General features: G+C 41.4%; 1 protein-coding gene and 1 long non-coding RNA gene across 4 annotated transcripts; one reads left to right on the top strand and one right to left on the bottom strand.

The window, feature by feature from the left end:
- Positions 1-2753: 2753 nt before the first annotated feature.
- On the bottom strand, positions 2754-16586 carry ccdc135 (coiled-coil domain containing 135). Of its 2 annotated transcripts, none has more exons than XM_005936599.3 (18): positions 16505-16586; positions 15475-15559; positions 14864-15002; positions 14623-14748; positions 13434-13628; positions 13190-13342; positions 12533-12751; positions 12319-12453; positions 9094-9160; positions 8815-8943; positions 8340-8468; positions 7422-7636; positions 7086-7298; positions 6864-6974; positions 6644-6739; positions 4262-4402; positions 3215-3351; positions 2754-3106 (listed from the first exon to the last, which is right to left on the bottom strand). In XM_005936599.3, exons 2-18 carry the CDS (start codon positions 15510-15512, stop codon positions 3019-3021), a joined length of 2331 nt encoding a protein of 776 aa, XP_005936661.1. In that variant the 5' UTR covers positions 15513-15559; positions 16505-16586; the 3' UTR covers positions 2754-3018. The 2 variants fall into 2 exon arrangements, with proteins under 2 accessions (XP_005936661.1, XP_005936662.1); XM_005936600.3 differs by having other exon boundaries at positions 15475-15528; positions 16505-16564.
- Positions 16279-21515, top strand: LOC121815423. Of its 2 annotated transcripts, XR_006055087.1 has the most exons (4): positions 16279-16611; positions 17495-17712; positions 17799-17877; positions 20798-21515. It is a non-coding gene; the product is annotated as an uncharacterized LOC121815423 (long non-coding RNA). The 2 variants fall into 2 exon arrangements; XR_006055086.1 differs by lacking the exon at positions 16279-16611 and having other exon boundaries at positions 16699-17712.
- Positions 21516-21805: the final 290 nt, after the last annotated feature.

The raw sequence follows: 21805 nt of genomic DNA, 5'->3' as shown, positions 1-21805 counted from the left end.
CACACACACACACACACACACACACACACACACACAGTTACAACTTCATTACTCTACAACATAGATTCAGATGCTACTCACTGCCCACTGGTAATATAACTGAATTATACATAACTCCAGTTTAGTGATACACTGAACGCTGACTCTGAAAGTTCGGCAGCATCATGAATGTCTGACTTTAATAAAATCCACCATGTAGCTGAAGGTTTGTGCCCATTTTCAGTGCTGCAGCTTTTACATTCATGACAGAACAAAGAGGTGAATGTACTCACAGGTCAGAGAGGAGTGACGCACTTTCATGATGAGGCTCTGATGGTTTACTGCTGCCTCTCTTCTTCTTCACTGGAAAGCAGGAACTCACGTCTCTGAAAGAGTCCCTCCTCCAAATACCACAGCTCCTCCACACTCCTCGCCTCTACATCCATCTGTGCGTCATGTGTGTGAGCTGCTGCTGAATTTAATTTTGTGTACCACCTTATATGTTACACATATTTACACTCCTGTTGACATTTACTGTTAAAAAGAAGAAAAACTGATTTGGGTCTTTACAGTTTTTTACAGACGCTAGGACACATTTCTCAATACTTAGGTCACGTTTGCAAAACTCCTCACACAGTGAGCACAACAGAAGTCTATGTGGGCCAAACTGAGGACCAGTTATCATTGTTTTGGCACAAAATGCATTCAATGACTACATCTCTCAAATTTCATGAATTATCTTCTCACTCAGACACAACAACTGCCAACAATCTTTGTACGTACAGGACATTTTGCATGTGCTTACATACTGTTTTCAAAACTGTTAAACTTATGGCCAAAACAATAACACAATGCAAAACTTAATAAGACAGCAAAATGCAACAGCAATATTTTATTGAAACATATTTTAAATCTAAAAATGCAGTTTAACCAGCCACAGCTGATTCTCATTGTAGATGAACATCTGCACAGGTGTTACTGCTTCAATTTCATTACAAAAGGAGACGACTGCTGAATAGGTTTTATTGTGATGTAAACATGGACCCAGCCAGAAATGGAGGAGACCGAGTAGATTAGCATTACTATTGTATGTGTATCAGTGGATGGTGTGTATACAGATTCTTGTATTTTGGGATTACTTAGTGCAAAAAAAATAAAAATACAGAAACAAATATTAACGAATTCTGCATGATGTCTGATTCATTCCAGTAACATATATTGAAATTATAAACAGAGATGTGTCCTTGTTTTACACAAGGAAACACTGTAATGCTACATGTTGTTAGTGTTTTTTAGGTCATGGTGTTGTGGGTGACAAGGTGTGTTTGTCGGCTGTCAACCTTTGCTAGTGTTCTGGAAGAATGAGTTTATTTGAGACCTGAATGAAGTGTTTTGGTGGTTGTCGTGCATTTTGAATGTGAAATGAGCTGCTTTGCCAAGCTGACGGTCAGTTAGGAGGATTGTGTGAAGTGTTTTGCAAAAGTGACCTAAGTATTGGGAAATGTGTCCTAGCGGCTGTAAAAAACTGTAAAGTTCTTATTTTCTTTAAACCTGTGAAATACATTCTCACAGTGCAATCGGACTTTTATTTGCAAACTGCTGCACTGAAGGAACAGTGACATTTATTTATCTTAAAGATCCGTCGTTCTCTAACTGACACGGCACAGGGATGCTGGTTCTCTCAGCCTTCTTCTTCCAGCTGTTCCCTTTAGAACCTCTGCAGTCCTCCTCCACTACATCCATGAATCTCCTCTGAGGCCTTACTCTTCCTCCTGTCAATCGGCTTCATCTTTAACATCCTTTGTCCAATATGTATGTATTATATTCTTTAATTTTCCCTTTATTTTCAGCCATAGTTTGTAACTATTTGTGTGTATTTGTGTTTTTTGGAATGAAATTCTGGCTGTATGTAACCCTCAGCCTCGCCTCCGAGGATCTCAACATCTTTGTGCCACCTGTGGAACTGTATATAGTATTATACTGCTAGCAGGCCTCTGTGCAACTGCAGGAGCAAGTAGTTACAAATAAAAAACAGCATTATAGGAAAGAGTGCAGAAGCAGCATTAGAGTGTGGCTGCAAAGGGCAGCACTAACTGCCACTAACACATCTTGATAAGTATAGATAAAAAAAGCTGAACTAGCTAGAGAGCTTAGCGCATCCAGAGACCCCACATGCAGCCGCCCACGTGCATAGAAAATGAGGACATGCAGAGAAGGAGAGATGAACTGATGTGTGAGACTATAAAAGGAAAAGATAAGGAGATGTTTTGATAAAAACTGTGTATGAAGGGTACAGGAACACAGAGTACTACATAACAGGAAAAGTAGGCTCTGAACGAGGAACTTTGAAAAGTATACATGTGACAGATCGAGGGCCTGCCCTTCAGATCTGCGGGAGGCTTCACGCTGTGAACATCTCCTCTTATACATGGGTAAATAAGGAAGTTCTTGAACTGAGACGCCCGTCTCGCGTCGTGTTTCCGCCGGGTCAGAATCCAAGAATTGGGAGCGACGACAGCTGGTGACACAGCGTCTCCAAACCAAACATCACAGCAGGTCTTTAACTTTCACTCTTGCTGCTCTCCTTCTGTCACAAATCCCTCCTGACACTCATCTCCACCCGCTCCACCCCAAGTATTTAAACTCATCCACATTCACTTTCTTGACTCCTTGAATGTTTCCATCTGTCTCCCTCTCTTTCACACACACGTATTCCATTTTGCTTCCCTGATTATATTTGCTTCACCTGAATCATGAAATCGCAGGACCCCAGAAACCTTATGATTTGTATTTATTTGTTGATTGATTTCGTAGCAACAACCATGAATATCAGATCTAGAGGCAGTCGTGTACAGAGGACCCTCCTGTATGAAGTCTTACACACGGTCTGAAAAATCTAAATGTCAAAAATAAAAAGATGAAGAAAAGCAAAGCAAACAAAAGCAGACACGTGTGTAGTTGTATCATTTGGTTGTGTAACGAATAAACACCAATATTTGTTTTTACTGTTAAAACAAAAAGGCGACAGGTGTGTGCAGCTCAGCTGTCCATCAGAGAGGAGAGCTTCAGTTCCTGGCAGAGATCCTCCTGAACATCCTTGTGTGTCTCCTCTCCGCTCCGCATATCCCTGAACACACACACACACACACACACACACACACACAATAAGTTTGTGTTTTTAAACGTGAATCTTTGGGTGTGTCTTGGAAAATTGGGCTGAGGTGGGTGTGGGTACATGTGCAGCTGCTGCAGGGCGGCTTTAATTTGGCTTCTTATCTCGTCGCAGTGCTGCTGGTCCCGCTCCCGATGTTTTCTCAGTTCGTCCAATTTCATCTTTAACCACTCCTGCGTCTTCTCCACCTCTGCTGTGTCCTGAACACACATTTTTAACAACCATGTCAGTTTGTTTGAACCCTCGCTGCTTCTGTTGTCACCATTCTGACTTCCAGCCCCATTTATTGTTGTACTTTACTAGAAGAGCTTTGTGTGACTCACAGTCCAAACAGTCCTTGTTTATCTTGCACAGCTCTTAGTTTATCTGCCTAAAACAAGCTGTTATAGCCTTTATCTTCCGTTAAAGCAGCATGCCGGGTCACATGTTCAGTTTGGCACATTTTTACCCCAGATTCTGGATCCTGTTACATCAATGGACAGTATGTACTTACAAATCTAACTAAAAGAAAACACTGATGTACATCAAATGGCTGTTTTAGTCTGAGATGAGACGTTGTCCAGGGTTTTATCAAAGGAAAGAATTCTGGCACCCGTCGAGAAGGTTTTACCGTCCACCAAAGGACAAGAACCTGGACGGATTGCAACAAGTTTCTGCAAAGTGTATTTACCTGAATTTACTTATCAAACATCCAAAAATAAAAATGACTTCTATTAAGCCAGACAACAGAACCATCGATCGTGGCTCAAGAGTTGGGAGTTCGCCTTGTAATCGGAAGGTTGCCGGTTCGTTTGGACAGTCCCGGTCGTTGTGTCCTTGGGCGAAACACTTCACCCGTTGCCTACTGGTGGTGGTCAGAGGGCCCGGTGGCGCCAGTGTCCGGCAGCCTCGCCTCTGTCAGTGCGCCCCAGGGTGGCTGTGGCTACAATGTAGCTGCCATCACCAGTGTGTGAACGTGTGGATGACTGGATATGTAAAGCGCTTTGGGGTCCTTAGGGACTAGTAAAGCGCTATATAAATACAGGCCATTTACCATTTTACTATACAGGCCCACCTGTGCAGCAAACAAGACTGGTCACCCAGAGTCACTGTGTGAGGCTTCACTGGTACCTTCATGTATTGTTCTTGAATGATTTTGATTTTCTCCTCTGTTTCGATGTCAAAATATGGATTCAGGCCTTCCTTCTTCACATCTTGGTCGATCTCCTCAGACAGATACTTCTGCAAAATGTTTTTAAGTTCAGCATTTTCCTGAAAAAAAGCACAAAGAGTCAAAAGGATTGATGCAACAAGAATCATTTAAAAAAAGAAAATAAACTGCAACAAACACCTGAGATAAAAAAAAAATAACAAAGAAGATCAAAACCTATAACAGCAGCAAGAGATTTAGACAATATTACTCCAAATTAAAAGACAGATGTTTAATTTTTTAAAATGCTGTTTTGATATTAAAGAGGTTCCACAGATAGACAGCGGGCCTCATCCATCATCAAACTCCAGAGCTGAAAAATGAAACCGCCTGAGTATCAAAAGCTGCAGTTCCTCTAATGGCCACTTGAGGCAGACTCAGAAAACTTTTCTCTGGGAGACCATCTCACACTGCTTCAGTAACGACCAGATCCAGGCTCTGGTGAGGCCAGTCCACTACTGATAGTGACCCACTGGGTGATTTCCTCCCCACCTATGTTGTTCCTGCACTGGCAGCGTGTTTGGGTTGATTGTTCTGCTAAAAAATAAAACTGTTGCCAATCTATAGCAATATATAGCACTCTTCACAGGATAAAAACCACAAAGTGCTTCACAGAAATACAAAAAAGCCAATGTAAATAAATGAGTCTTAAGCTGCTTTTTAAAAGAATAAATCCAATCAAGGTAATGATGGCGGGAGAGCATTCCACAGCCTGGGGGCCACCGCTCTAAAAGATCTCAAACACCACTGGCAAAGAAGCAGCTCCATGCCATGACAGAGCCTCCACTGTGTTAGGTGGAGGTCTAGATAGGTGGAGACTGTTGTGCTTCTCTCCGGACCTTCTCTGTACTGAATGACAATGAAGAATCTGCTTTCAGCTTCTCCCTTGTTGCAGGACCACACCTGACCCTGCCATGTGACTCACCACCAGTGTTGGGAAGGCCTATGCTGTTTTATCTTGTGTTCTTTTTTTAATATAGGGCTGTTTTAATTTTTATGTATTATGTGTTTTATTTATTTTTTATTTATTCTATTGTTTTTAACTTGTTTTCTGTACTTTGGTCCTGTGCTGCGTATTTTAAAGTGCTTTATAAATAGATGGGAAGGTTATTTGAAAATGTATTCTACTACAGATTACAGAATACATGCCCCAAAATGTATTTTGTAATGTATTGAATGTAGCATTGCTGTGTGATTTATTAGTATTACTGAAGGTTACTCCCCAGGCCAACACCAGCTAGATTTTTAAATCCTAATATAAAATGAGTAACAGTAGCGCTGACATTAGGTAAAGCTGCAGTTTTTGCAGCGATCTTGTGTAGAAAACTATTTCTGTATCAGTAATATGTTTTCTTTTTGTCTGTTAATAATCATGTGGAACTGCACATGATTAATCTGTGGAGATCCTGGAGGCGAGTTGGAGAGTTCAGGCTCGGGTGTGAAATTTATGGTTTCCGGGGTTTTTACTGTTAGCTCGGTTTCCCCGGGTCTTTTCCCGTGTTGTAGTCGTGTCTTATTTTGAAAGATATATTTACACGTTACCATAGTGACCAGAGAGCATTAAGGGGCAGAGAGGAGGATGTTACTCTCAGTGTTGTTGGCGCATTTCAGGAGGATGCTGCTAATAAAGTTACACAATTACACAGTGAATTCATGTTTATTATTATATTTACAAAATGCCACAGTTTGTGTCTCGGTCGTATCGTTTTATTTTGGTGTATTTATCCGCGACACCTTAAAGGCTCCGTGAAAATACTGTCTGACATTAAACCGTCCGTGGCACAAAAAAGGTTGAGGACCGCTGTGACAGAGAATGGGCATCTTCTTTTTGTTTTCATATTTTAATTTATATTTTATTGTGTTGTGGTTTGCAGTGTTTTGTGTTGTTTCAATTTAAATTTGTTCAAAAGGAAAAAGCCGAAAATTTAAATATTTAAAAGTTAAAATGTGAATAGTTGTTTTTTGCATTATATAGTTTATTTATTACTTTTTATGTGGATTGAATAAATAAAAGCATAGTCACGATGGCCCCTAGAGACAAAGCATGTACAAACTCCAAAATACGTACAAATTTGAAAACACAACAGCAGTGCTCCAGGACGCTCGGCGTAGTGTTGAGCTTTTGTTACCTCGTGGCTACACAAGCCAGGCATGTTGTGTGAAATCCAAATAAAATACAAATGCATTTCACTGGGACATCTTACTTTGAATTTGATGGCAGCAACACATCTCAAAAATGTGGAAGGGGGGCAACAAAAGTCGGGCAACGTGAGCAGCAGAGGAAGAAACAGCTGGTGTCTCACCTTTTTCTGTTTCCTGCTGTGGACGAGGGCAGCTGCTCGGCTCCACAGCTTCATTTCTTTAGTCTCCTTTTCACGGAGGGTCACAACGTCTCTCATCTGTTCACACATCAATACAGAACATCTTTAACTGAACTTACAGGTACTTTTCCTAATTACCCTGGGAAAACTTTAAGAATGAAGGCGTTGTGGGGACTACTCTTTTAATCCAGGGTGTGGTTACCTCTTTCACCGACCGCATAATATGATGAGTCACCTTCTCTTCAACCTCCATCAGTTCCACCAGCATCTTATGCAGGGTTACGGCTGTGAACGGCTTCGCAGATAGATCCACCTTAAGTATCAGTGGAGTGCATGAACCCAGAGGCAGATTAGAAGCTTTTAGACTGAAAAAATGTAACTGTGATATCTGCTGTATGTATTGTCATGCATTTGCGACGTGTACCTGGAAGGTGGAGATCATGTCAAGAGAGATTTCCTGTGCGTTCCTTTTTTCTGAGCCCAGTGGCTTGATGAAGCTGATCTTTGAAGGGATCAATCGGTCCTCCGTTAAGTGGTAGGTCAACTCAATCAGTTTCTCTGGTATCAGGAACACTCGCTCAGCCACGTCTTCATTGGCTGGTTTGGAGCCGTTTCTATGGAAACGCTCTACCACTTTCTGGATGAGCAATAAACAAAACAAACAAAACACATCCACATAAGCATCCTGTGGCTTTTAAAAACAAAGCAATTTTTACGAAGATTTACGAAGTGATCTGCGTGTTTGTTTCCTGTCATTTACCAGTATGGGCACTTCCTCCGTGTGTGAGTTCTCGCTGAGCAGCTGGATATGTTTTTTGAAGTAGACGTGCCGGTAATGGAGGAAGTCGCTCCGGCCTTCGAAGAGCTCGATTAATTCTTTCGGCAACAGCACCCTCCGCACCAGGTCGTCAACGCGAGCACCGCTGAAGTGCATTTCAACCTCAGTGCCCACAGTAAGTGATTTGACCCTCAAAACTGAACGAAAAAGAAACACACCTACTCTCAGCTCACTCCTTCATCACGTCTCTGACATTATCATTTAGAATGAGTCACTATTTTCCTGCTCACTCCAAAGCTGCTGAAGGCTCACACATGGAGCAAGTGACAACGTTCAGTTGCATGTCTGAGCTGCTCGGGAGCTTGCAGCTGACGCCAAAACTCAGTCACAGACTGTGTAAAAGACAGACATCGCCATCATAACATTGCCCACTGGACTACGAAGTCCCGTACTGAGAGCTCGTGATGAACACTGCTGTTTCTGTTTTGGGGGAGGGTATGACCATCAAACTGCATGCTCATTGGTTAACGGCTTGTCAATGACAAGTCATTCTGGAATGAGTAATACCCCCGACTTAGACTGATGGTATAACACATGAAGTCTCTCTTTGTCTGTTTGTCTGCAAACTCCACAATCAGACGCTGAGCAGCTAAAAAGGCCCACCGGCTCTTATCTATATCACAGATTATGACGCCATCGTGTTACCTAGGATGTTCAGCCTGAGCCGAGCTGTAATGTTAGCTGAGTCAAACTTTCTTAAACTGATGATTTCTAGAATAAAACAGCTGCTGGTGTTTGTCAGATGTATTTTAGGTGCCTTCGGCTGCACTGTATTAAGATCTAACATGAAAAATGTTACTACACAGCGCCTCTGAGGACGGCTGCAGAAAGCCGGCTTACACAGCAGGTGACGTTTTCTTCCATGTCTGAAGCGCTCTGTGGTGATCTTATTGATATTGTCCACCTCCTTCTCCTCCAGGAAGTCGCTCCTGTCTTGATACCACTCCTTCACCGTGGCGACCTCAGTGCCTTCAACGCACACTCACAAGTTACTCATTACAAACAACACAACCATAAATCATCTCACTAACGAACTAAAAATATAAAAGAAGTTGTCTAATTTATTAAAAATATCAAAAACTACATATTTTACAAACCAACTTAAAAAGATTAGTACACTGAGAAAATCTCAGGAATCTGAGAACGTCTGAGAAGTGCATGAGGAGCGCTGCTGGGAGACGCTCCTGCTGGAGAACTGCACCAAATCGATTGAGAAAGATTTTCCAGAAACTCATGAATTCCCCTTTTTTACTTGTAAAGAAAAGCACATTCACGTCTACATGGAGACAGAAAAGCGTGTTTCTCTGGCACTCACAGCCTCGGTCTTTGTATTTGGTCAGTCGTGTGACAACGCCGTATAACCTTTTGGACGTGGCAAACCTCTCCAGCTGGGCTTGTTTGTAGCGGATCACCTTCTTTCCTCCTGGCCAGCGGTTCTTCAGGGCTGAATAATAAAGAAGAGGCAGTATTTGTGCAGGTTTGACAGCATCAGGTGACGTCTGTTTGGGTTCTAGAGGTTAAATCTTGAACTCCTAAAGCTGAAGTAAAACTGGTGAACAATGTACAAGGTAATGTTCGTACAAACAGAGCCTACCTTCTGTTGAGATGGCAATGTAGCTGACCCAGGATCTCGGCATCTCCAAAACGTTGGGTACGCCCTCCTTCGAGACAAAGAAAGTTCAATTTACATTTATTGTATTCACAGTAAAATCGTGTTTCATTTGCTGGAGCTGGAATTTAAATTTTAATTCACAAAATGACCTGAATCAGTTCGTCTCAGGAAATTAATAGAAATGTACTAAAAAATAAATGAAAAGAAGTGAAATGACAACACAGAGCTGAAAATATCAGCATAACCTTTGCAGCACAGGACACCAGCGTTTCACTCTGAGTCTCGTTTGAGTGTTTAAATGACTAATGTTGAAAGAAGAACTGTTGTTAACAGAGTTGTTGATAGCAGGAAGTAAGTACTAACTGTTTAAGAGCCTCATCCTTTCATTTGTCATTCAGTCAGAGAGGTCAAATATTTCCTTTAAATTTCCTTTAATGAAGTAAAAATGTAAGACTGTCTCGGTCCAGGTCGGTGACCCAGTGTTTTCGTTTTTGTACTTTCACTTTTGATTTTATAAAGAATTATGAGTGCGTGTTTTGGTTTCCCAGTGTTCCCTCTGTTTTGTGTCTAGTGTAGTCAGTGTGTTAAGCCCACGTCTCTGTGTCTTTGCGTGTGTGTGCTTCCTGTTTTACTTTGAAGGTGTGTGTCTGATGTCAGTGTGTTCACTTTACGTTTCCCCTGTCCCGTCATGTCTGATTACTCCCAGCTGTGCCCTCCTCCTCCTTCCCTCGTTATCCTCTGTGTATTTTAGCCTCGTGTTGGCGTCTGCTAGTTGCTGGTTCGTCTGCGTTATCTCCGTCTGTCATTCTGTGTATTTCCCTGCATCTCTGTTTCTGTTAGTTTTCCCAGTTTAGGTTTTGTTTAGTTTCCATTCTCACCCTCGCCGTGTCTGTTTGTATCACCGTCTGATGAATAAACTCACTTGCATCTGAGCTGCCTGCATCTTGGGTCCTCTAATAATCCACACGATGATGTGATCTTACAGTAAAGTTTTTTTTTAAAATTTACAATATTTTTAAATACAAACTGAAATGAATTACATCAGAGTTAATACATTAATAAAAAAGTAAAGCTAATATCTTAATGTGGTGTAACTCTGTTAGGTTCATATCTGACCAACCAATCAGTATTTGATCTGTAATTAACTGTTACAGACAGAATACAACTTTTTTCTGGATGTTTGAAAAAGGTCAATCATTCCAATTTTACACATAAGAAGACAATGCCTCTTTAAAAGTAAATATAAATTAAATATCCAAGATTATGTGTAAAAAAACATATTGTTGTATTTATTGTTAAATCCCAAATGAGGCATTAGGCTCCACCTCCTCTGTCCTGATTGGGTGATCAGTCATCAGAGCGGTCTGTGGAGCGATTCTGACTGCGTGCCGACTCACTGGGTTCTGCGGGCTCACGCTGCTGTGATTGTCTCCGTGGGCTCCTTTTGTTTTGTGATCCCTCGTTTTCTCACGTTTATGTGCTCGTTAGGTAGATTATCTTTGTAGATCTGATTTTCTTTGGAGTTAGGTAAGTTCCTTTTTTTTCTATTAGGGATTTAGAAAATAAAAGTTTGTTATATTATAAATGTCAGTCTGAACCAGAGCTTTAAATTAGGAGGGACTTTATGTGAGTCCGTCTTAGCCCGTAGGCTAGCCAGGAGAATCTATTTACAGCTTCTACTAGTGATGGCCAAATGAAGCTTTCTGAAGCTTGTATTGAAAAACGGTTCATTACTCGAAGCTTTTCAACACAGTCCTCTCTGGTGACATCTGGTGGCCAAAAATACAAAGAGCAGCTTGAATCCACAAAATAAAACCAACTGCTTCATTACGATTGCCTACTCTACACAGTGGAGTTTTGTCTGATATTGGGCCGCTGTTGTGTTGCTTTGAACGTGTATTTTTTTGGTGGTTAAAAACTCTCCTTGTTTAAACATGCACCATGGTGTGGTCTTCCTTTGCTTGTGACTTCTTGATGTTAGTAAATACAATAATTGAAAAATACCACGTTACATATAATATATACATATAATAATGTACAACACATTATGGAGTATGCTTCTGCTCTGAGGTCCTGCCTCCGTGCACTCATGCAGTTAATCGCTAGACAGGTGTATTTATAAATAATATTATATTAGGGAAATTTTCTCAGACAGATTTTTGACCTGGGGGCAGAATTGATTGTGAAATGGAAAGGGAAAATGCTTATGAAATTGCAAATTAAAAACATGATGCGTTTAAGGTAACCCTTTTTCATTTTTATTTAAAAAGAGAATTTGTTCTAGTGTGCGATGGCCGAACCTGTTCCTTTTCGTGGAGATCATTTATCCTGCCTTAAGGAAAATCCCCTCACATGGCCCAGAGGAGGCTGGAGTGCAGAGAAACTGGTAGAGATGCAGGTATACAGCTAACGAGAATAAATAAATTCAATTGCTGCACATTTGGCAGACTAACATTTTCAGATTAATTAAACAATAAAATATATATTTTTACAACATTACATGTAAAGAGTCAAGTGGAAGTTTTTCTAAAGTTATTTAATGATATTTATATTATGGAAGCAGATTTTTGACATTTTACCTTTTCCCCGTTTTCAGATAAAATAAACACGCACAAAACAAAAGCAAACAGCCAGAACACAAAGCTGGAAAACCCACCCGATTGACAAAAATCAACTCAAAATTCTCCCACACAACAGAACCTCCTCTATTCCTCGCTGGCTCCAAATCTCTCAGTGGAATGATCAGTGGTTCGCTATCTGTCACCATCAAAACACTCCACAAATCCCGCGAATGATTCGCTTCTATTAAACCATTGAATCAGATACCGAAGCAGTTAGGTTCTAAATGAAGCTTCGGACGTCACCTGATCACGTGACTCTGGCCAAACGAATCAAGCTTCGACACAGTGCTTCTGAAGCAGTGTGTTGATTTTTTTGACACACGCACCGGAGCTTCAGCTTCAAGCGGGCCATCACTAGCTTCTACAGCAGTATTTTGACTTCTTCTGGGGTTGGTATATGTGGTATTTTTGATGATATTAACTGTGGATCAAATATATTGAAATACAGGTGACCCCTGCTCCATGCTTGTTGCTGCCATTTGTGTATCTAACCCTAACCCTAACCCTGCTGAGGAGAACATACAAATTTCAATCAGCTAAGGTTTTTGCTTTCTGACACCCAGAGAAACACACATGCATTCGGTACCTGCACCAGGTTCCCTTTGCCCATCATTTTAGCCTCTTTTCTCTTCAGGACTTCTTGAATCAGTTGCTTTTTGCTTGATGCTCCAAACAAGACTGGCTCCCACGTTTTCAAATCATCCAGGTCAAACATCATGTCCTACACATGGAGAATATTTCATCAAACCTGCTCCGTTCTGCCTCTGCTATTTTGACTCTAACCGTGCACATGGACTCACAGCACAGCCGTTACTGCAGTCCTGCATGTTCACAAAGTAGTTGAGGTTGTTCCACACACTCTCGATGCCCAGGAAGTTGTCACTGTTGGTGGGGTAGCTGATCCCGGTCAGAGGGTCGATGAAGACGTTCTCCTGGACGTCCCGACAGCCCGACAGCACGAGCACCCAGCAGTGCACCCGCAGGCCTCGCAGCGGGTCGGCCAGCTGCCGATCTTTCTCCTGCTCGCACAGAGAATTCATAGTGATGACACAACATACACCATCATTACTGATCTTCAGTCAGAATATTCAGTGAATTTGTATAACACTTCAAACCAGTCTCATAAAAATCCAACAGAAAACACATGAAATACATCGATGAACATGAAAAACGCAAAGGAGGAAAAATAGCTACAGTTTAAAAGTCAAATTAAATTATGTAAATGCTTTTATATGATCTTACACTTGATTTTAATTAACAGAAAGTAAAAGACAGACAAGCTTATGTTAAAGGCACCCAGGATGAGCTGCTGTTGCAGGGTAAACACCACCTCGTCTTGTAAACAGACTTTCTTACATAGATTCTGTGCATTTATATAGCCTATAAATGTCATATCTCATGAGAGCCTTTATTGCAGCGTAGATGCAGTCGCTCTTGTAGAGAAAAGATCACTTTACCTCTTGTTGTTTTTGTTTTACAAGCAGCGCAGCTTTAGCCTTCTGCTTCTTCTTCTCTTGCTCGGCCAGAAAACGACTCTTGAGCTGCAGCTGCAGCTTCACTGAGTATTTATCATCCTGGTCCTTCTGTTCTGGGGTCACATCCTGCACAGCCTGCACGCAAACACACAACCAAGAAGTCACTTTCACATCTGGCAGTCAACAATCTGATTGTCGACCACATGTGCACGCTGCACGCACTTACCTTGACCTCGGGGTCCAGCAGGGGGCACTGCTGCATGCTCTGATCGAGCAGACACATCTCTTTGACGGCGTAGCCGCTGACGCAGTAGGCATCGTAGTCTTCGCCGAGCAGCAGGCTGCACAGCAGAGTGGCATACTCAAAACACGTGGCTCTCTGACTCTGCAGCACCGAGGTGGGAGAGGAAAGGACCTTCGGCTGCAATGGGAGACACGCACAATCAGACACACACTGAGAGAAGGTGCACGCATGTGTGCATTTATTGATGTGAATGTGATTATGTTCTGCAGCCTTGTTTCTTTTGTCATCCACCATCTTGAAAAGCTGAAACATGTTCAGAACAATGACTGTATATAAAAGAAAGAAGAGCGTCTGACAAGTGAAGCTGTGGAAAACATCCTGATTCTCTAAAATCTGCACTTGAGTCTCTCAGAGGCATGACAGTCAGGTGAAGAGGTCCAGATGCTGCACAGGAGCAGTGGCTGTTAGCACAGGCTGGGTCACTGTACTCCAAATCAATTTTAGTTTCACTTTGCTGTTCTTTGCTGACAGGACTGGCAGCTGGAGATTTCTGCTGCTTCAAGGTGCTCAGAGAAGCTCTTTTGCAACCTTGGTTGCACCAAGTCAACATCTGAGTTGCTGTTTCTTTTCTATCAGCTTAAAGCAGTCTGAACTTTCTCCTCTGATCTCATCTACAAGGACCGAGGAAGTCTTGACCATGTGTTTGTCTGACATGGAGCTGAGCAGGTGAGAGGCTGCTGGGTGTAGATGAACTTTCTTTGCCTTCGGGCTGAACTCTCTCTTCACCTAAACACTCCTCATCCCTGCAGATGCTGCACTGATCTGTCTGCTAAATGATCTCTGTTAGAGTACAAACAGAACCAAGTCCAGCTCCAGTTTCAGCTTCTCAGAAACACGTTTCTGTGAGTGTGACATCATCAGTTGCTGGTCATGTGAGGTGTCTGCATACAGACATGACAGGATGACGCGCAGTTAATGTGCAGCTAAACACAAGCAGCCTGTCATATTAGAATTACATTATATGCAATAATTATCTGAATGATGAAAATTACGGTGCCACAAATCAGAAACAGCAGAATAAAAGACGTCCTCTCTAACATGTGCTTTAACTCTCAACCACAGAATACAAAAAATATTTGGTTTGCTCCTAAAACTCAAACATTTCTCTGACCGGCTCCACGGGCGGATCCAGAGGGACCAACGACAGGAAGTCGGCCACAAAAGAGGCACAGCCCTGCCAGTCGAACAGTTCACAGTGGATGGTCGGCGTTGGACGAAGAGACGTCGACACAAACTTCTGAATATGAGAAGAGACAGACGGCGATGCAGAAAGTATTTAGGGTGTTTGCAGATGTGAAGGTCTGATGGGATCTGTTCTTCAGAGACAAAAAGGTTGAGTGAGATAAACCTACCTTTACTCCACATTCGTTTACAGGACAGAGCAGCAGCGGTTTGCGGTCAGGACACAAGTGCGAGTACTGACGCTGGAAGTTTTCTGCGATGGCTAACAGTCGAATCTCTTCTGGAGAGTTGCTCCTGTAGGACTTGGGCCTGAAGAAGGAGAACAGGTGAAGACGACCTCAAAGCCACCAGCTTTACCCTACAGTGCTTTACATTGTAGGGTAAAGAGCCTACATTAACCCCTGAACATCTAATGTTTCGTATTTGAGCTTTTGAGACTTCTACATCATTGGTGGGAATTTTTCTCTCAGAAAAATCTTAATAAATTGCAGAATAGATTTCAAACAAAACTAAACCTCTATTTTAAATAAATGAGATTTTTCTGTCAGTTATTTCATGGTTCAGACTTTAAAGGGGTAATCAAGAGAAAAAGAGAAAAGCTAACAATCAGACGACCCTCTGTGAGCAAAGGCTTTGGCGAGAGTGGGAAGGAAAAACTCCCTTTTAACAGGAAGAAACCTCCAGAACTCCCTGACAGTCTTGTCTAGACAACTAGCTCTTTGCTTGCCTTGTATTTTCTTCAGCTGTGTGTGTAGTTTTTGAATGAGTGTAAAGAACTTACAGAAGCTTCTCGGAAGCAGCAACTTCCTCCATCTCCATCAGGGCTGTGCTCCTCCTGGATTAAGGTTAATTATGTTTATGTGCGCCTGAAGTTTGCACATAAACACACACATGAAAAAAAAACATGAGAAACGCACACCAGCTCCAATGCTGTGGAAGAGTTTACCTCCCCCACTACGCAGCTTAAAACACATCTGCTTAGACAGGCATCTGGGTAACGTTCATGTGTAATATGTTTTATTTGATTTTATACCTTCTTTATATTGTTATACTGCCTGTTTGATATGATTTTACATTCTCATGTGAAGCACTTTGTAATAGCATCTTGTCTACTTTTTTTTAAAAACAATTTTGCTAATTAAAATAATTCAATCAAATTCGATCTTGTTGTCAGTATTTTCTTATTGTTTAAAAAAGAGGCTAAAAAATCTTCTGTAAAAACAAACTTAAACACAACTTTAAAATGCCAGAGTTCTGCTCTGGAAATGAGTAGTGCGTATTGAGCTGGACAACACCTCATTTACCTTTTAAAATGTAAGGAAACTTTGAATACAATAAAAAGTTTAGTTTCATGGCGGTCTCCCTGCTGTCTCTGAGCGTGTTATCATCACGTGGGTAGAAACATCTGTTTGTGTGGGATCTTCTGGCCACGCTCTGCAGCTTCGGTGCGATTATATAAAATGTTTTAATTTATTTTTAAGAATAAATGGAAGCCAACAGTTCTTGTAGCCCCCCCGTTATTCATTAATTCCACTTTTCTTTATTTAAAATGTCGTTTTGAGTTTTTATCAGCTCTATATTTTTATTTTTCTGTGTTTTTCAAAGATTCAAGATTTAAGTTATTTTTTCTTTGAAATAAAATTCACATCTATTTCCGTTTCAGTTCAGTTTTAGTTCCCTGTGGTAACCATGTCTGCAGTCCCACATACAGAAGTAACCTCGTTTAAAACGTGCTTTTTAATTTCCGGTAACTATCAAACTAAAGTGAGAAACAAACAAACTTTTTGAAAATTGGATAAACTTTTTCTCACCCGGGCTCCGCTAACTGTTTTTAGCTACTTCACATCCGTGACACTCACTCCTCACTCGTTGTCGTTGCCTCGTGTCCATGGTAACAGCCACACGTCACGACGTGAAGGTAAGCTGCATTCAATTACCCTCGGAGTTAATAGGCTTAGAACAGAACAAAACTTCAGAAGATTTGAAACAGATGCCAAATTTATTCTGTTTCCTGGGCCAGTTTGATCTGAACTCAGTATGATAGTCAAGCCACTCCAAAATCCTCCCTTTAATTATATAAAAGTACACTTCGAAGATGAACATGTGTGCCTACAGATGGTGTGCTTGGCCTGGAAAGTGAAGCTATTGCCCTTTGAACCTGCATTGAAAATGTCAAGAAGACCGAGATCCCTCGTCTCAGCTCCAACCAGAGTAAAAGGCCTAAAACGCAGCTTTTGTGGGTGTAATGTACCACAAAGTGACAGAGTTTAATCTATGTGCTTTGGATGATAGATATTCTTGCTATAATTTAATTTATTATCAAATCTTAAATCTAATCAGAACTAACAAAGGGCCTGTGTGTGAGGTAAGTGGAGCAGCCAAAAAGACAGAGAAACAGAAACCTTTTGGATTTTATTATGCTGAAAACCCCCAGAATAAGTCATTTTTGAGAAACCAACTTTTGAACTGTGATTGATAAATACTGAAGTTTACATACTGAGTGAAAAGAGACAACAAGAGAAAGCACATTCTTAGAGAAGGTCATCAGAAATGAAAAGTATATGGAAGGATCAAACTGTGCCTGGTTGGGTGTGAGACCAGTTCCACGTCCTCGTCCCCTGGGGTGGAGTTTTGTCCGCACATCACCTGTTCCTAATTTCCGGGCCATTATCTGGAGGGTTCTTAAACCAGCGCTGCCTGCCACCCTCTGCCATCCTGCTACCGTTGGTGGTAACTCGGACTTCCTTGTGTTCGTAATTCATGCTCCCCTGTTTTTGGATTAACGTTTTTTCCATCTTCAGTTGTCTCCAGAGCGATCTCCTGTCGCGCTTATGGGTCTACCTGCAGACAAACTATTTCACACTCACCTGCTGCTCAGCCTGCCCCCCTGACCGTCGTGTCAACTGTGGATATATCTCCCCTCTGGACCCCTTGGAACCTGGATCCATCTCACCTGCATACTCCTCCCCTGGACACTCTCACGGCTACCCCTCCTATGCCAGTCGGCCTGCATCTACAGGTAAGGACATACCATCCACAAGTACTACTGAACTCAACCCGCTCACTTGTTTCCCAGTCCAGTGATACTTCTCTCCTCTGTTGCAGAAGTTCCTGCCTGTGCTCTCCTTGTGTTTCACGTGCCCGAACCTTTCTCCATCCTAAACCTACACATACAGTATATAGGGTATTTAAGGTTTGACTCTTAGTAGAAAGACTTTGCTTGCAAAATTTTGAACATAGTAATAAATCTGGTCGATTTCTGGCTAACTAGTTAAAAAGAAAAAACAACTGTATGTGCTGTTAAAGACGTGTCTGGGAACACAATATATGACCATGAAACACTAAACAACACTTTTAAGGGATTTTTTAAAATATAAAACTTTATATTCACCACAGATAAATCTAAAAACAAAACTGGCAAGTTTCATGACGTAACCCTTCCGAAATTACCCCCCCCCCCCCCCCTCCAAAAAGACTTCTCAAGTATTATGGAAGGTTTATTCAATATCCTCTTCATCAACGTGAGGACAATGACAAGACATGGAAATGGACAGAGCAGTGTTTAAGCATTGAAAGAGACAAAGACTGCAGTCAAAACAAATCGAGGACCTTCACACTAAACGAGGGGCTCCCTCTGTAGCACGGACGTGGTTTGGTTATGAAAAGTCTGACACTGACCATAAAGCTGTACTATGCAAATTATCCCGCAAACTCACCCCCACCACAGACTCAGACAAACCTGATCAAATATGAAATCTAATCAGAGCTAACAAAGTGTCTGTGTGACAAAAGTGGAGCAGACAAAAAGACAGAAACAAAAGTTTTTGATTTTATTATATTTTATTATGCATGAACAACCAAAATAAGTCATTTTTGAGTAACTAATTTGAAAATGAAAATGTTGAAATTATGCAAACTGAAGTGAAATATGTTCAATAAATATGATTATGTGATAAAGTGCTCCAGAGAAAAGGAGAGGGCGGGTAGTTATAGTGAAGTTATAGCTCGAATCAGGTGACTGCACAGCACAGTGGGTGTGTCACGGTGAGTCGTGTGGCTGTCAGTGGCTGGACCCACGCGCAGGACTCGGAGACAAAACATTAACTTAAACGACAGCTTTATTTGCTGGTGAGTCACTCTTGGCGATACATAAACAACCACTTAAACTAACTAGACAGGAGATGCTGAAGGTAGACGACAATGGATACACACACAACAAACGTGGAGGACGCAACAACTGGCAGGGAAAAACACAGGGCTTAAATACATACTGAGGTGATTAGGGAATGTGAAACAGGAGGAGAGCACAGCTGGGACTCATCAGACATGACAAGACAAGGGGAGGCAAAACTCAACACATTGACATAGTACACAGACTTTCAAAGTAAAACAGGAAACTGAACAGATGTGGACTAAACTAGGGGATACAGTGACAGAACAAGAGACACACTGACAGAGATGACTGTATACTAACAGAAGTAACACAGAACCACGACCTAAGAAGGAGAACACAAGAAATGCCAAGGACCTAGGGAGTTAGGAATACTAGCGACAGAAATCAAAGATAACTAATACAAACAGAAAAACACTGAGTCCACAGACTCAGGACCGTGACAGAGTGATTGTTAAAAGTGTGTGAAGTCTTCTTTCTCCAACCTGCTGTGGATTACAAATTGAGTTTACTATCAGTATTGTTTTACATTTTTCCAATTTTTGGAAGAGCACAGAGCAGCAGCAGTTTAAGTTCCCTGATGTTGTTGTCTTCAACTTTCATTAACCAGATATATGAACTGACAAGAGACCGTTTTACTCACCAGTGCGACAACAATGGAAAAACAAAGAGCTGTATAAGACATTATACTCTGTTATATGTCAAAAAGAACCCAACATTACGTTACTAATTTTGCCAAAAAATTCAACAACTTCCTGTTGAGTTGTGAAATAAACAGAATTAAAGAAACAGCACACATTAGCATTAACCAAGATTATCCAAGATTCCAACAATAATAAGACAAACTGCAGAATCTTCTCTTACTTTTAACCCTCTCAGGCTCAAATTAAACTTTTTGTTGCTAATGCACAACAAAGTCCTGCAGTGCTTAAAAAAACCTCATAAAATATGTATGTGGGGTAATCAGGTTGTTAGTTTTTAACTGTTGCAAATCGGCGACGCCTGCCTCGAGAGGGTTAAAGGACACAAATCGTTCGTTAAAGCTGACTTTCTACCAACATTTAACACTCATCATTTTTGTTTTTCTTCTTCTTCGTCTCCTCCTCATGGAAAACTTCTCCGTCTGACTGCTTCCTCCAGCTCACTGTGATGTCTCCATTCACTCCCTGGTCCTTCAGCTTCTTTTTGAGCTGAAACAAAGATGGAAAAAACGTTTGTGTAACAGCTCTATTACAGCTCTTAATGAACTGTCAAACAACTCAGGGTTCAAAGGTGAAATGTTAACACAGTACTGTGCAAAAGTTTCAAGCAGATGTGAAAAAATGCTGTAAACAAAGAATGCTTTCAGAAATGTAAATGATTGTTTATTGGCCCCAAATGTGTTCTGCAGCAGGACAACAACCCCAAACATCTTCAGTCTCAGATCAGCACAGCCCTGCCCTCCAGCACTATCAGCAGCAGGAGCAGCAGCAACGTTGTAGCCAACAGGCAGACATAGTCTGTTTGCTCTGCATTGTCCCCGCCCGATGACAGTGATATAATATGATGCGATTCCATACTAGATTCTAGATGAATGTGTGTTGTTGTTCAGCCTGGTTCTATGTGCCCATTTTTAACTTTAAGCACCTGCCCCTTCAAACATCTCTGCACAGCCCTGGTCCTATGCATCACTCTTCATGGTTAGAACATGCTTAAAATAAATTGCAGAAAAAATTGAAATATCATACTTCTTCTCTCAAGCATCTCTTTTTTTCCCCACATCCCATTTTCAGAGCCCATGAAAACATCAAAGTAGGAAGAATGAAACATGTGAGCCTTCAAGTTTGCTGATACTGGAAACTTAGGACTCTACCTCTGTTTTCAGCATGATTTGTGAAAATGCCCCCCACATTAAATACAGACAACTAATCAATCCATAAAACATCTGTTACAGATATGATTACCTGCTGCAGCATCTCATCCTGCACCGCAGAGTCCTGCAGACCGAGAGACGGGCTTTTCTCCAGCCTCACTTTCACCACATGTTTTGAAGCAAGTGGCACAACTTCCTTCTGCTTTTCCTCTTCAACAAACAAAAAGCAGATTTATCAGTGACATGGACGATAACTGTTCGGATATTATTGTGAGACCTTTTGGCTGTTAGTTGCAGAGAAAGCTTAGTGTAACTTAGCATGAACCTCACAACAACACAAACAAATCCATCTTCTCACTTTCTTAAGAATAAGTCACTTTTTGTTAGTGCAGCGGGTTTTGTTATATCAGCAACTGCAATCAAAGTAAACCTGGAGGGTACCTGAGCCATTGTAGCAAATAAATCCTCTCCGAAAGTCACATGTATGGGATTCCCATTTTCCAGCAGCTCCAAAGTATACTGATGCACAATTATACGACACGACACTGCTAGGCTGGTTCACATTCCAGTATGTAAATGAGGTTTTACTTCCATCAGTCCACATCCAGCCTCTGAAAAGGCCGATCCAGACCTTTTGTCCTGCAGGTATCAGCTCCTTTATCTTCTGGTTCTCTGACATGTTTCTCACACTGGCCAGGTCTGTGTAATGAGCTCTGCAGAAGCTCCGGGCCTCTGTCCATGTCATGGGATTGTTGATTAAGATAAAAGTCACATTAGCCCCTGAAACAGATCAAAGTGAAGTGCCATATAATATCATAAAATATTTTTGCAATACATTAATATGTAAAAAAAAAACAAAAAACAAAAAGCATTACAGTCTAAATAAATCATATTAAGTGGTTAAGGTCTCCCTCTAAATCTGGGACTCTCCACCATTTGACGTTAGAACTGAAGAAGCTTCTCGGATGAGAGGGGAAACATCTTCAAGCAACTTAAGGAGGTCCAGACGCTTTTCTTTGCAAGCTCCTTTGAGCCATCATAATATTTTGCATCCACTTGTGTCAGTCCTCAGTCCTAGACAGGCTGCAC

This window comes from Haplochromis burtoni, unplaced genomic scaffold (genome assembly GCF_018398535.1).
Source record: "Haplochromis burtoni strain Fernald_Lab_line unplaced genomic scaffold, NCSU_Asbu1 Contig_211, whole genome shotgun sequence".
Lineage (NCBI taxonomy): Eukaryota > Metazoa > Chordata > Actinopteri > Cichliformes > Cichlidae > Haplochromis > Haplochromis burtoni.
This window is presented reverse-complemented; position numbering and strand designations above follow the sequence as displayed.